Source organism: Vanellus vanellus, assembly GCF_965231255.1.
Source record: "Vanellus vanellus genome assembly, chromosome: 1".
In the NCBI taxonomy this organism is placed as follows: domain Eukaryota; kingdom Metazoa; phylum Chordata; class Aves; order Charadriiformes; family Charadriidae; genus Vanellus; species Vanellus vanellus.
This window is the reverse complement of record NC_138905.1, coordinates 217,991,976-218,004,083: the sequence shown is the minus strand read 5'-3', so window position 1 is coordinate 218,004,083 and position 12,108 is coordinate 217,991,976. Positions and strand designations below refer to the sequence as shown.

At 44.3% G+C, this 12,108-nt stretch overlaps 1 protein-coding gene across 3 annotated transcripts in view; it reads right to left on the bottom strand.

Moving 5' to 3' along the window:
• Positions 1–11,453, bottom strand: part of TENM4 (teneurin transmembrane protein 4) — a gene marked incomplete at both ends in the record, with an annotated part of 373,229 nt that extends 361,776 nt beyond the window's left edge. For all 3 annotated transcript variants that reach the window (XM_082491556.1, XM_082491557.1, XM_082491558.1), the window contains 2 exons: positions 6,022–6,291; positions 11,231–11,453. In XM_082491556.1, coding sequence (XP_082347682.1) covers positions 6,022–6,291; positions 11,231–11,453 — 493 coding nt within the window. The remainder of the gene's footprint in view (positions 1–6,021; positions 6,292–11,230) is intronic.
• Positions 11,454–12,108: the final 655 nt, after the last annotated feature.

Sequence of the window (12,108 nt, the reverse complement as noted above, 5' to 3'; positions counted from 1 at the left end):
GGCTTAAGCAGTGTGGAAGCAGAAAGTGTGGCGGTTACTGCAAGAAATGCTCTTTAAATCATGTATTATGTCAATTAAGACGGCTAAGAGTTGGGTCTGTGATGGTAGAGCAAGCAGAGCTATCACGTGAGCTTTCCAGCTCCCGATTGCCGGGGCGCTTCAGTTTTACAAAAGCCGATGAGAATTTTCCAGAAAGGCAATTCATTTGATGGGAAAGGAAAAGTTAACCGTAACATATCCACTACCTTTCTGGTCAAGTTGGTAAGGCTTGGAGAGCAGGTTTGGATATTGGGCTGGCTTTTTGCTCGGCAGTTCTAAAGCTCATTTAAATGCATCCCAGAACAGTAGTGACTAAAAGAAAAATTATTCGTCTCTGTAGGATGTGGGTCCAGCAGTGTAAAATGAATTGCTGCTCTTAATCTTGTCACCAGTGAGTAAGTGTCTGTATTGCTGTAGTCACCATACCACTTTTGGCACTGACCGGTGATTTCAGAGGCGGAGCCAAAGACAAATGGACCTTGAGATTAAACTGCTTTTCCTAAACAGAGGTGACCAACAGATGCGTGCTGGAAGTGTTGGGATTGATCGTATCTGTGTCCAGTTCATTGTTAAATGGGAGATCTGAGTCCAGCAGTGCCATTCTCATCCCTTTTGCACACACGAAATGCATACAGAATTATTTGCAGGATGATGTGTTTCCTACTTATTTTTGAATTGTGAAGATGAGAAGAAGCAGCACAGCGCAATTTGACAGCAACGGTCCTGCAGCCTGAATTTTGGCTTCCAGGGTGGTTAGATCTGGAATTTTAGTTCACGTCTACTAATCTCTCAGTCTGCTAGATAAAAAAATGCCACACTTCAGCAACACTTCTGCTGCAAGAATTTCTTTACACAATATATCACAACTGAGCATCTCCAGCTCCGTTGAACTGTCTCGAGCCATCTGATGTTACTCATCCTGCCTGTGAGATCCTTCTGGCCTCTTGATACTGCCCACATTCTTCCCAAGAGGAGATGACGACAAAGAGAAACATCAGCTCCACTCCACACGTGCACACAGCATTAATCACTGCTGACTTGTCCTGCTAATGAAGAAAACCGCTCCCCCTCTCTCTTGCTCCTTCTCATGTTTAACCAACTACATGCCTTGCTGGATCTTAGCACTGAACCCAAACTAAAACTAAAGTGAATCCTTAGTTCTCATCAGCTTCTTTGGAATAGGTGGTAGTTAAACCGTACCTGTGTTTTTTGTTGTTCTTGTTTGTTTGTTTTGCTTTTTGGTTTTTGGTGTTTTTTTGTTTGTTTTTTTTTTTTTTTTTTTTTAGAAAAGGGCTGCAACTGCACTTTCACAAAGACAAATTTTAAAAAATGCACTGGGTCCAGGTCTAAAGTAGTCCTGCAGTGATTGTGCTGAATGAACCAGTAATCTCTTTATCACATTGAGTGCAAAAAAAAAAGTGTGGGGTTTTCTTTTTTGTTTTGTTTTGTTATTTTGGTTTGGTGGTTTTTTTTTGGTTGGTTGGTTTTGTTTTTTTTTTTTTTTTTTTTGTGGGAAGGGATTCTGTATGGGAATATCTACATTTTCTACCCATCTCTCATGTTCAGATCTATCCGGGGACACCAGCATGATTCATAACACTTTGGGCGGATCTGGGTTAAGATCTCCCTTATGGACCCAAAGGAAGTATTCAGAGCCTGTTTCACGGGTGCTTACACACAAACACTGTCCATCCCTTCATCCCTTAGGAGTGTGCTAGACGTTTCAAAAGCCTGAGGTGGTCAGAGCTCGGTCTGAACAGTTCTGCACGGCCCTGAGGTCAAAGAAAGCTCAGCAATGCTACAAACTGTTGGAACTGGAGAAAGAGGGATGCTCAAGAGGCCAGCGTGTACGGCCACTCTGACTGAGGCACCACCCAATACAGACTGTTCTCAGCACTGTTTGTGTACTTAAGCTTAAAAACTGTGAGCACTGGAATTCCCCAGCCTCCTCTGATGATCTCTCCCAGTGCCTAACTGCCTACAGACTGTTTAAGAGGAGAGGAGGATCTAGGTGGCTTTGTTCAGCTCAGCTCAGAGAAGAGGAGGCTATGGGGAGATCTAACTGTGTCTTTTATGTGTGCTAGATTTGGGGATATATAGAAGATGGAGTCAGACTGTTCCTGGAGATGCTCGGTGAGTGGACAGGAGGCAATGTACACGAGTTGTGGCAGTGGAAATTCTGACTGGCCCTTAGGAGAAGAGCTGTTCACAGCAAGCGTGGTCAGCACCAGAACCAGGGCGTAGGGGTTGTGGTCTCTCCATCCTGGGAGATGCTCAAAGTGTGACTGAGCAGCCTGATCTGACCTCAAAGCTAGCTCTGCTTTAAGCAGGTCTCTGGACCAGACACCTTCTGCGATGCCTTCCAACATCAATTATTCTGTGGTACTGTATTTTTATGATGTAGCCTTTATGATTTTAAGTATTTTGCTTTTAGTATGCGACTGACTTACTGCAAAATATGTCAATTTCTGGACGGCTATTACCTCGTTCTCCTTCATTGTGCTCTTCTCTATATTAAACAATTGCTGGCTCAGTACAAAGCCTGTTCAGGGTTACCTCGGGTAATGCCAGTTAACTCCAGGCTCTGATCCAAACGACCACTTCAGGAACTTTTGCTGGAATCAGTCTTGCTGAGCAACAGTGCAAACTAGTGTAGGGTAGAGGTTCTCCTCACTTCATTGCTGAACTTCCAGGAACCTAACTCCTCCCTGTGCATGGATCTGAACTGTTAGTGGGAGTTCACAATTTCAGCTTAGATGGTCGCACTGCAGAATAACCCTTGAGCTACATGAAGTGCCAGCTACATTAGCAGCACGGAGTGATTGCATTATCCCTGGATGAGGTGTGATAACTTTACCTGTCCCCTCTGTCCCCAAACTCTGCAAAGTGACGGCCCAGGTCAAGCGAGAAGCGGTGTCCAATGGATGGGAAGGCACTGGGGCTGTTTGGGTGTGCAGGATCTGAGCTTGGGGCAATGGCAGAGTTATAACTCAAGCTAACTCTTCAGTGAAAACAGACTCTTAACCTAGTAAAAGTATTCAACCTCCTGGAAAGCCTGGGAAGAGTTTAGATAAAGCACTGCATGGCTTTTCATGCCAGCTGCCTGCCTGCGCAAGTGATTTATGGACTGTAATATGCCATGGAACCAGACCACTTCATCGGTTTCCTTAAAGACAGAGGGGTGGATTGTGGCTGCGCTTAGAGAGCAGTGTATCTGTTCCTTCAAGGCATCACCACTCCTCAAATAAAAGCAAATCTCCTTTTCGAGGGAGGCAGACCTCTCTTTTTCTACAAACACAATAAATGTCTCGGTAGGATCGTGCTTCGACAACTTTGGATTTACAAAGAGCAGAAGTAAATTCTGATTATTTATTTTGGATAAATAACGAACAGCGTAAAAATCGCTGACATTGACCTTCATTGGAAAAGTTGGTTTAATGGGCCCCATAAAATCTTCTATTGATGGCAGGTTCATAAAGCTCCATATCGACTTCAGCTAAAGGCTATAACTTTTATCAATACTGTCAACAATTAATATTGACTAATAAAGGTATCCTGTAAACTGAGTCATAGCATTATATTACTTTATGCTGCCATTAGCAAAATTTCACGTCTTCTTGAAAACATTTCTCCTATAAATCTGGGATTTCTCCAAATAGCCTCTGTGACAGCTATCAGCGGAGGGCGCAGAGTAACGCTGCTTCGGTGCAGAGGGAGGAAATACAGAGCAGCCTTTGCCTTTGCGAGACAAAACTTCTGAGAGGATCTCGGGCTTCATTTTCTCCAACAGCAGGTTTCAGGTTGTGAGGTGTTGGTGGGCAAAAGTTTCTTACACCTTTGTCTGCGCCATGCAATTACAAAATGAAAATTTTGGGTACAGTTAAGACTTACCCTTCTTCTCTTCTTCCCTTATTCCCGTGCAACCTTTGGATATGTTAATAACACCAATTCAACTGCAATCGCTATATTGACATGATGTGTCTTTCTCTCAGCTCTGGACCCGTTTTTCTGGCCTGAACCCAGCTGATGTCTCTCCTGTCTTCCCAGGCAAGTCTAAGCATCCGCTGAAGCTCCCTAACAGCACAGTTTGTATTGTAATATTTTCCCTCAACTTCCACCACCTCTTTTTTGTGAATATGAACAACACAATTACATACCAGAGAGCACTGCTGTCTTTATGCTACACAGACTTTGTATTTTTGAGTATGATACAGCCTTTCTCATTCAAAACACTCAACATTTAAGACTGCAAATGCCTACTGTCCAAAGAAACTCCCGCATTTGTACAGCACTTAAGAAACCCGCAGGTATGTTCTCTACCTTTCTGTCTTCCCTTTTCAAATTACAATGAAATGGTGGTTCAACAAATGGTTAGTGTGTCATTAAATTTAAGGGAAGAGGAATTAGAGGTTGTCTCAGTCCTGACGTGAGTACTACTGCCTCTATTATTAGTTTCAGTAAAGCCTTTCAAGGCATGTGCTGTTGCTAATGTGTTGTTGCTAATATAATTTCATTTGTAAGTGATCTGTAGGTACAAAGTTGCATTTGCACATGTAGAGATAGCATTACGGAAACTGGTGAAAAAGACTCCAGCAGCTAATGTAATTCTTCTCTCTTCAGAAAAAAAAAAGAAAAAAAAAAATATCTGTACTTTGCTTTTCTTAGTAGGCGTGGAAAGAAAAACGTATGGGATAGGATCACAGCTGCTCATACACCAGCATGGAAAGCACAAGAGAGTGCTTTGGTTACAGGAGAATGGGATGGACGTGCAAGGTGTTCGCTTTCGGTTGTTTTCTGGTGATTTCTTGGGAACGTACAAAACTCTAATTGACCCCGATGATCCCTCTGTTTTTTGATCAAAACACAAGGCTCGGAAGGAAAGCAATATAATCTGGCCCTGCGTGTCTGCCTGTCCTAATGGGTGCAACCCTGTGAGATGCTACACTAAGAAACTTAAAAAAATATTGTAAAGATAATTTAAAAAGATTCTTCTGTAGATCCTTTAAACACAAGGCCATTTATCTTTGAACTTTGCCTAATATATCATTATCTCAGGGCAGAAACTTAATAAGCTTCGACTGTAATCTTGTTGGAGTTAAACATAAAATCATGTGGGTGGTGTATGTCTCACCGTGTCATGGCTTCCCAAGGAAAAGTTATCATCATTTGTCACTATAATACTGTGGCAAAAAGCATAAAGAGAACAAGCAATACCGTCATTTCACATCAGCTTTCTGCGCTGAGCTCAAGCTCCCGATGACTTGCACGCAGTGGCTATATTAAGAAACAGGCTGTGCCATAATTGAATTAAAGGTGCAAAGGCATATAGGGCTGCGTGAACCCCCGGGTCAAGCTGCAATTGAATCAAAATCCTCTCTCCTTCCTACACTGCTTGGCAGAACTGCTGACCAAAAGGTTCGCAGACCTACAAAACGCGTGCAGGAGTCCCCCCGCCGCTGGGGACACAAAGTTACAGAGATAAAAAAACCTGTGACCTTCAGCTTTTATTTCGCGCGAAGAAAAAGGCATCTAAAAATATTTCACCATCGTTTTCCTTCAGAGAGCAGTCAGCCGATTTACATAAATGAAACGGCTCCTGTCAAGGAACCGGTGAGGAAAAGAAGGAAATTATCTGCCCCGAAAATCTGTAGCAAAGATAAGAGCAGCATCAGCCAGGGGAGGGGAGATTTAAATGCTTTCTTGTCTGAAAGGTCGCTACAAAAAGCAGAGAGAGTATTACAGCCACTTAATGATCTCTGTCGCTGTGATAAATAAGTAAGAGCTTCTCCAGCAGTTTATTAACAAACACTCTGTAGGACAGTACAAAAGGCCACGACATGGGGCTATTAGAAGAGTGTTTTTACTGAGTCTGATAAAAAAAAAAACCCAACACAAAACCTAAGGAAGATTAAGGCGGAGTGGTAAGAAGAGGCATTCCTGGTAGAGCTCGAGGCTGACACCGCATGCGCTGTCACCACTTACCGGTTTCGGTGTTCTCGTGCTCCGTGTCGGTGAGGGTGAGGTTGGAGTTGGCCCGGCTCGACAAGCAGGAGCTGCGTCCAGACTTGGTGTTGCGTCCCCAGAGCCTCACGGGGTGCTCGGGTGACATGACCACGTCTGCCTCCGTGTCGGCATCTGAGCCAGCGCTGATGGAGTAGCCGCAGTGAGGCAGCCCGATATCAGTCCGGTACAAAGTCCCGTGTGTGGGCGTCACGTCTTCAAGACCCAGCTCTCGCAAAGAGAAGTTGGCTCCTGGGGGAAAACACAACAGCCTGGTTACTCTTTAATAGGGGATGGTTTCATCTAGCACAAATCAATGGCAGGACCGTTCATCCTCTGTCTGCCAGTGGGGGACAGCAGGTCTCGAGTCTTAACGTTGTACCAAAAATTCCCCTGTTTTGTGGCCTTGGTTAGTGGGACACCAAGTAACCATGCCAAGACTAAAAAGCAACTGGATTCCTACTTCTGGAACCCAACAAAAACTCAGGGCATGTTCAACGAAATCATCAAATCTGAAAGCAAAGACAGGTGGAGAAATGGTGCAATTCTTTAGGAAAGGCAAAAAGTAATCTCCTTGGGAGAAAAGCAAAATGAGGCATGCAATGAGTAAAAGTCCCACCATACACCTGGCAGCTCTGCTACAGTAGGAAATTTGAGTGAGTTCTACTCGTTGAAATCCCTGAAATTACATACTGGGGATTTAAATTTCCTTTGGCGATCTCACTTTCCCCTTGCTGACCACTCACACCGTGACTCAGTTTAGCTATTCATTCTGGTACAGTCACAGCAGAGGTTATTTGGCTGCAAATAGATGCAATTGTTTAGCTGACTAAAAATATAACCTGAAAAAATGACTTTTGAGTTCATGTCTAGTTACCTGCAGAGCTTCAAAATCAGACCAAATCGATGTGAATGAGTCTTCAAATATTAGCACACTTTGTTCGCAAAGTTGCACGAGGAGGCTGGGGAGAGCAATTAGTGGCTCCATTTTAATCCACATGTATTTATTAATGCATGCCTTTATTTTTTCAGCCCTGAATGTCTTCAAAAGATTTTTGGCCACCCGTGAATGCCTTTAGCTGCATGGTGCATTTACACGGCACAATGCACCCCTGCTCCTGTTACGCTACGCCTTGTTGGGGTGGATGAAGGAACTTTATCTATAACCGGTAGGAGGCATCAGGCCCTGGATCATGGCCAAATACCAACACTGGTGATCATACTCAGTCTAGCTGACTTCCTCCCATTATTTCAATAAGTAAATCCCCCGCAATGAAGAGGGAGGTGGAACCTGCCAAATCTATGCACAGGCCACAGACTCAGTTTTAGAGCGGTGTTTGCAGCTCAGACATGTTTCCACAAGATAAATCTGACTGCATGACCTCCAGAAAAGTTCAGGCCCAAACCTACCTTTGAACAGTGAAGTTCATACCTACTCGTTATCATCAGGTCTGGACCTCAGGGTTGTATCCAGAACTGAGTTATGATTCTCTCCCTGCTCAAAATCCCACAAGTGTGTGGGTCTCTTCACATTTCCATTTGCTGATGTGAAATATCACACAGAAGAAAACATGTCTCCAATAGAAACAGTCTGATTTCTACTTTTCCCGAGTCCGGTTTCACGCTTGTGGAAACGCCCTGGCTTGTCCCCGAGCCCTGCTGCGCAGGGAAGGTCTCGTGTCATAGCACACATGCATCGAAAGATCAGCTGGCCCCAAGTAGGTGCTGTTTTACTACTCTTTTTCATTGAGATGACTTTGCAGCTCATAGTGAGAGAAGATGTTTGAATGCAAGGTGAATAATGGAACCGGACAACATTTCCATGTAAAGCTCAGAGAAGGAACTCTTTGACGTCAGGAGGAAATAACCACAGCTCAGCTGGTTACGGATCAACAGCTGATGACACTCAAACTATATAAAGCATTAATGAACTTCATACCTTTTTAATTGACTGAACAAGACTAAAACTTTCAGACAGAGTAGACAGATAAGGTTGTTAGGAGTGCACACCTCCGTCAAATCCTAGGGCCTTGCTTGGGGAGCACAATGCAAGCTTCTGGCAAATTAATCCACTTAACTTGATTGCAAAGCAGTCTGAGGGAGCGTCCTCTACCTCTCCGCGGCATGAGGTAGCAAATGAACTTGACCCAAGGTATAAACACAAGGAAGCAGTATCTCCCCAGAGAACTCTCTCTTCTCTTCCAGTTTTGACTTCTGTGCAAGGCCGGGATAGTTTTTAAACCATCCTCAATGACGTACTGGAAAATGTCGTTTTTTGGTTTTGCTTGCGCATTTGAGTCACTGGTGGCGAGTTCTACCTTCCCCCGAAACAAGCCACACTCAACATCATCAGACACATCAATGTGCAGCATGACTGATGCTCTCCAGTAACAGCAGCTCATAAATTATGAAAAATGACTGCTGCAATTAACTGAAAATCAAATTTATTTGCAATAAACAGCAGGAGATGCATCGATTTTCATATTCTATGCTCACTGTTGCCTTTTAAGCTGGAAGAACTCAAGTCAATAAAAGGAAGATAATAAATATCTGAGACTTTTTAATTCAGATCTGGTCTATTTTTTCCTATGCTGACTTGCACGTTTGCTGGCACTCTCACTCTAGCTAAAACCATTTAAATGCTGACTTGTTTATTTACTGAATTTGTTTGGTCAATTTGAAATGTTTCCCTCCTCTGCCTTCCAAACCAATGCAGGAGAGAAAATCACTTTGCGTTGTTGCTGTCGAGTGGGCTAACAAGGCTTGGTTTTAGTTGGCATGGGGCCAAGCAGCACCACAAAGTGAGGTCCATTCTTGGCTTTCTGCCAGTGGAAAATGTGGCACAGGAAGTCTGGGGTTACTGTTAACACTCTTCGAGCCAGTTTGGGAACTCTCGGGATAAACTGGGAGAAAATTATAAATTGAAAAATCTGTGGGTGATGTATCAGAACTAGAACTGGTGCCCTGACGTGGTTAATCTTAACTTCTTCTCAATTAATTTCAACTGCTTAGACCAGTGCTTTTTACTATTCATCAGTAACCTGCAAAATTTTCCTGGGGAAGTATGAACTTGTGTATAACAAATTTATACTCCCTGTCAATAGACTGGCTTTTGTTATTTATCTTTTGTGGGCTTCTTAGGAGAAGTCCGTGGACCTGCGTGGCCTCATAGACCCTCAGGTTGAAAACCGCTGACCTGTACTAATTCACATCTATCCTGCATGGTGAATATATTGTATGAAGTGAGAGAACTCAATGACCTAAAAGGTTCCCTTCTTTTTATAACTTCGTAGATTCCTTAGAGAGGATGAAGTACTTCAGAGTTGCTAAGAGGGAAACTCCTTTTATGATTGCAAAGTATTACTTACAACAGCTATTGGCCCTTTTGTTAATTATTGTCTGTTGCAGTTATCCTGAAATACCAACACCAAAGCCATGTGCACAAAGCTACTTCTGCAAGTCATTTTGCTTGTGCATGCCTTAAAGACGAGCCTTGCACCAAAACCACAAGTGCGTGGTGTCGAAGAGTGAAATTAAGCAGCCCCCAAGTTAAACGAGTGCATTAAATGCATTGCCTTTGAGGAATCAGCTTCTCCAAGCTGCAGAGGGTGTGCTCGGAGCAGCCTGGGTCAGCTATTTTATGTTCATTGTCTGGAATGCTGCCTACTCCATTTGACTCGCTTTGCCATTTTATGCTTTTCTTGATGGACTTCTAAAAATAATTTATGTGAAGCCCTGCTCGGTTTCTGAACTAAGACACTTGTGTCTCTACAGAAAAATGAAGATGAGACTATAGCAGGGGACAGAAATCTACCTCACGTAGGCAACCGCAGCAGTGAAAATGTAACTGCCCTGGACTTCAGGCTAGCAGTAAAAAGGAGAATATCTGGAATCTCTATTAGGACTGTGGAGCCCATGCTGACCCTCGAACCTCCACATCTTCACAGCTGCTGTGACCCAGATACACTACATTGACTCCTGTAAGTCCTGAAAGTGGTTCTCTGCCACTCTTCTAATATTGGAGCACATCCCCATCTCAAACCTACAGCCTGCAGGCCATGCACAATGCCAAGGGTGGTTCATCCCATCTGCAGCTCAGTTGCCTCCCTCCTTCCAGGCTTCTTGGGTTTTGCTGTAGCCCAGATGGACAGTGTGGACAGTGGCACTCTCCCCTCATTGTCTTCTTTCTCAGCATCCTTTTTGTCTTCCTTCATGACAGAGCAAGCACATGACATAGTGCCATGGCTTAACCCCAGCTGGCAGCTAGAACAGCACAGCCACTCACTCACTCCCCCTGACTGGGATGGGGGAGAGAATCAGAAGAGAAAAAGTAAGGAAGAACTCATGGGTTGAGCTAAAGACAGTTTAATAGGTACAGCAAAAGCTGCACATGCAAGCAAAGCAAAACAAGGAATTCATGCACTACTTCCCGTGGGCAGGCAGGTGTTCAGCCATCTCCAGGAAAGCAGGGCTCCATCATGCCTAATGCTTACTTGGGCAGACAAAATGCCATAACTCCAAATGTCCATCCCCCTTCCTTCTTCTTCCCCCGGCTTTATATACTGAGCATGACGTCATATGGTATGGAATAGCCTTTGGTCAGTTGGGGTCAGCTGTCCTGGCTGAGCCCCCTCCCAACTTCTTGTGCCCTTCCAGCCTTGCTCACTGGCGGGGTGATGTGAGGAGCAGGAAAGGCTTTGACTGCTTAGCAACAACTAAAAGCACCAGTGTTTTACCAACACTATATTCATCCTGAATCCAAAACATAGCAATATACCAGCTGCTAGTAGGAAAGCCAACTCTGTCCCAGCTAAAACCATGACAAATAGTGAAAAGGTCTCCTGAGCAGGCAGGGACTTTCCACACCATGTCAGTACTGTGCGGTATGTGCACAGGGGGTCTGATCTCATGGTGGGAATTGACAAAGGGCTGTTGGAGGCAGAAAGATTAAGACACACAAAATGTGTCTTAGTAGATGATAATGAACACGGGCTAGTGGTATCCCAATTAAGGACATCAGTTTGTGCGCATCCCATGTCTGTGCAACACAATGAAGATGTTCCTTGCTGTTTTCATTCCATATATCTTGCTTTTGGCCTCAGGGTCCTTCAAAGGTAGCCTCACACCCCACCCCAGCTCTCAGCTGATGAACGTGTGCTGCTTACAGCAGCATCTGCTGAAATGTGCTCACCTGCTCGGCAGAATTCATCGGCCTCCTGGTGCACCATGTCTTTGACCCGGTTGCTGTAGGTCAGCCTGGAGTCTTGATCATAAGCCTTCAGGGTCTCGCTGGAGCTGTAGGACTTCTGGGGTACCTTGCTGTCCTCACTCTCGGCTGAAGAGCTGGTGTAGCGGCGCTCAGTGTCGCGGCGCCGAGTCAGAGATCGATACGGTTTCCTTTCTTTTACATCCATGGCACCCTTGTCTGAGTATTCAACATTAAAATAATGACGTCCGTGTGGTGTTCAGATTGGAATAACCTGAAAGAGAGAAGAAAAGGAATAGGATCTAGGTTCATGCCTTTGGGCACCTGAAGGTTAATTTGCCTTCTTTATGCATTCTTGCACTGAACAAAAGAGAGGTTACTTAATGGACTGCAGGAAAACCCTTGTAGAACAATTACTGATGGAAAGCAAGTCTCAATTATGTGTGAGTCATTTAATAATTGCCACAGCTAGCGGGACACACACAGGCAGCAACCTGCATCTGTCTGAACTGGGCACGCACTCAGGGATTTCAAACTGATTGTGATTTTCTGTGTCTTCTTTCCAGGGGAAGTGATTCAGACACCTCCAGGAGGCACGTATTCGGTACATCAGTCACCTAATCTCTGGGAAATCAGGCCGTGCTGAAACGTCTCTATTTGGGCAGGGAGAGGACTTTGGAAAAATGCCGTCCTATAGTTTTCGAAGTGTTTTCATAGATCGTGGGGGTAGAAGCAATGAATAAAAGAATAAGAGACTGTAAGAAGGCAAGTGGGAAGGGGGAGGGAGGAAAGAAGAATGAAGGGGTGACATATGGATGGAAATTGGAGGAAAATGTCTTCCTATTCAGAGGGCTCATCTTTAC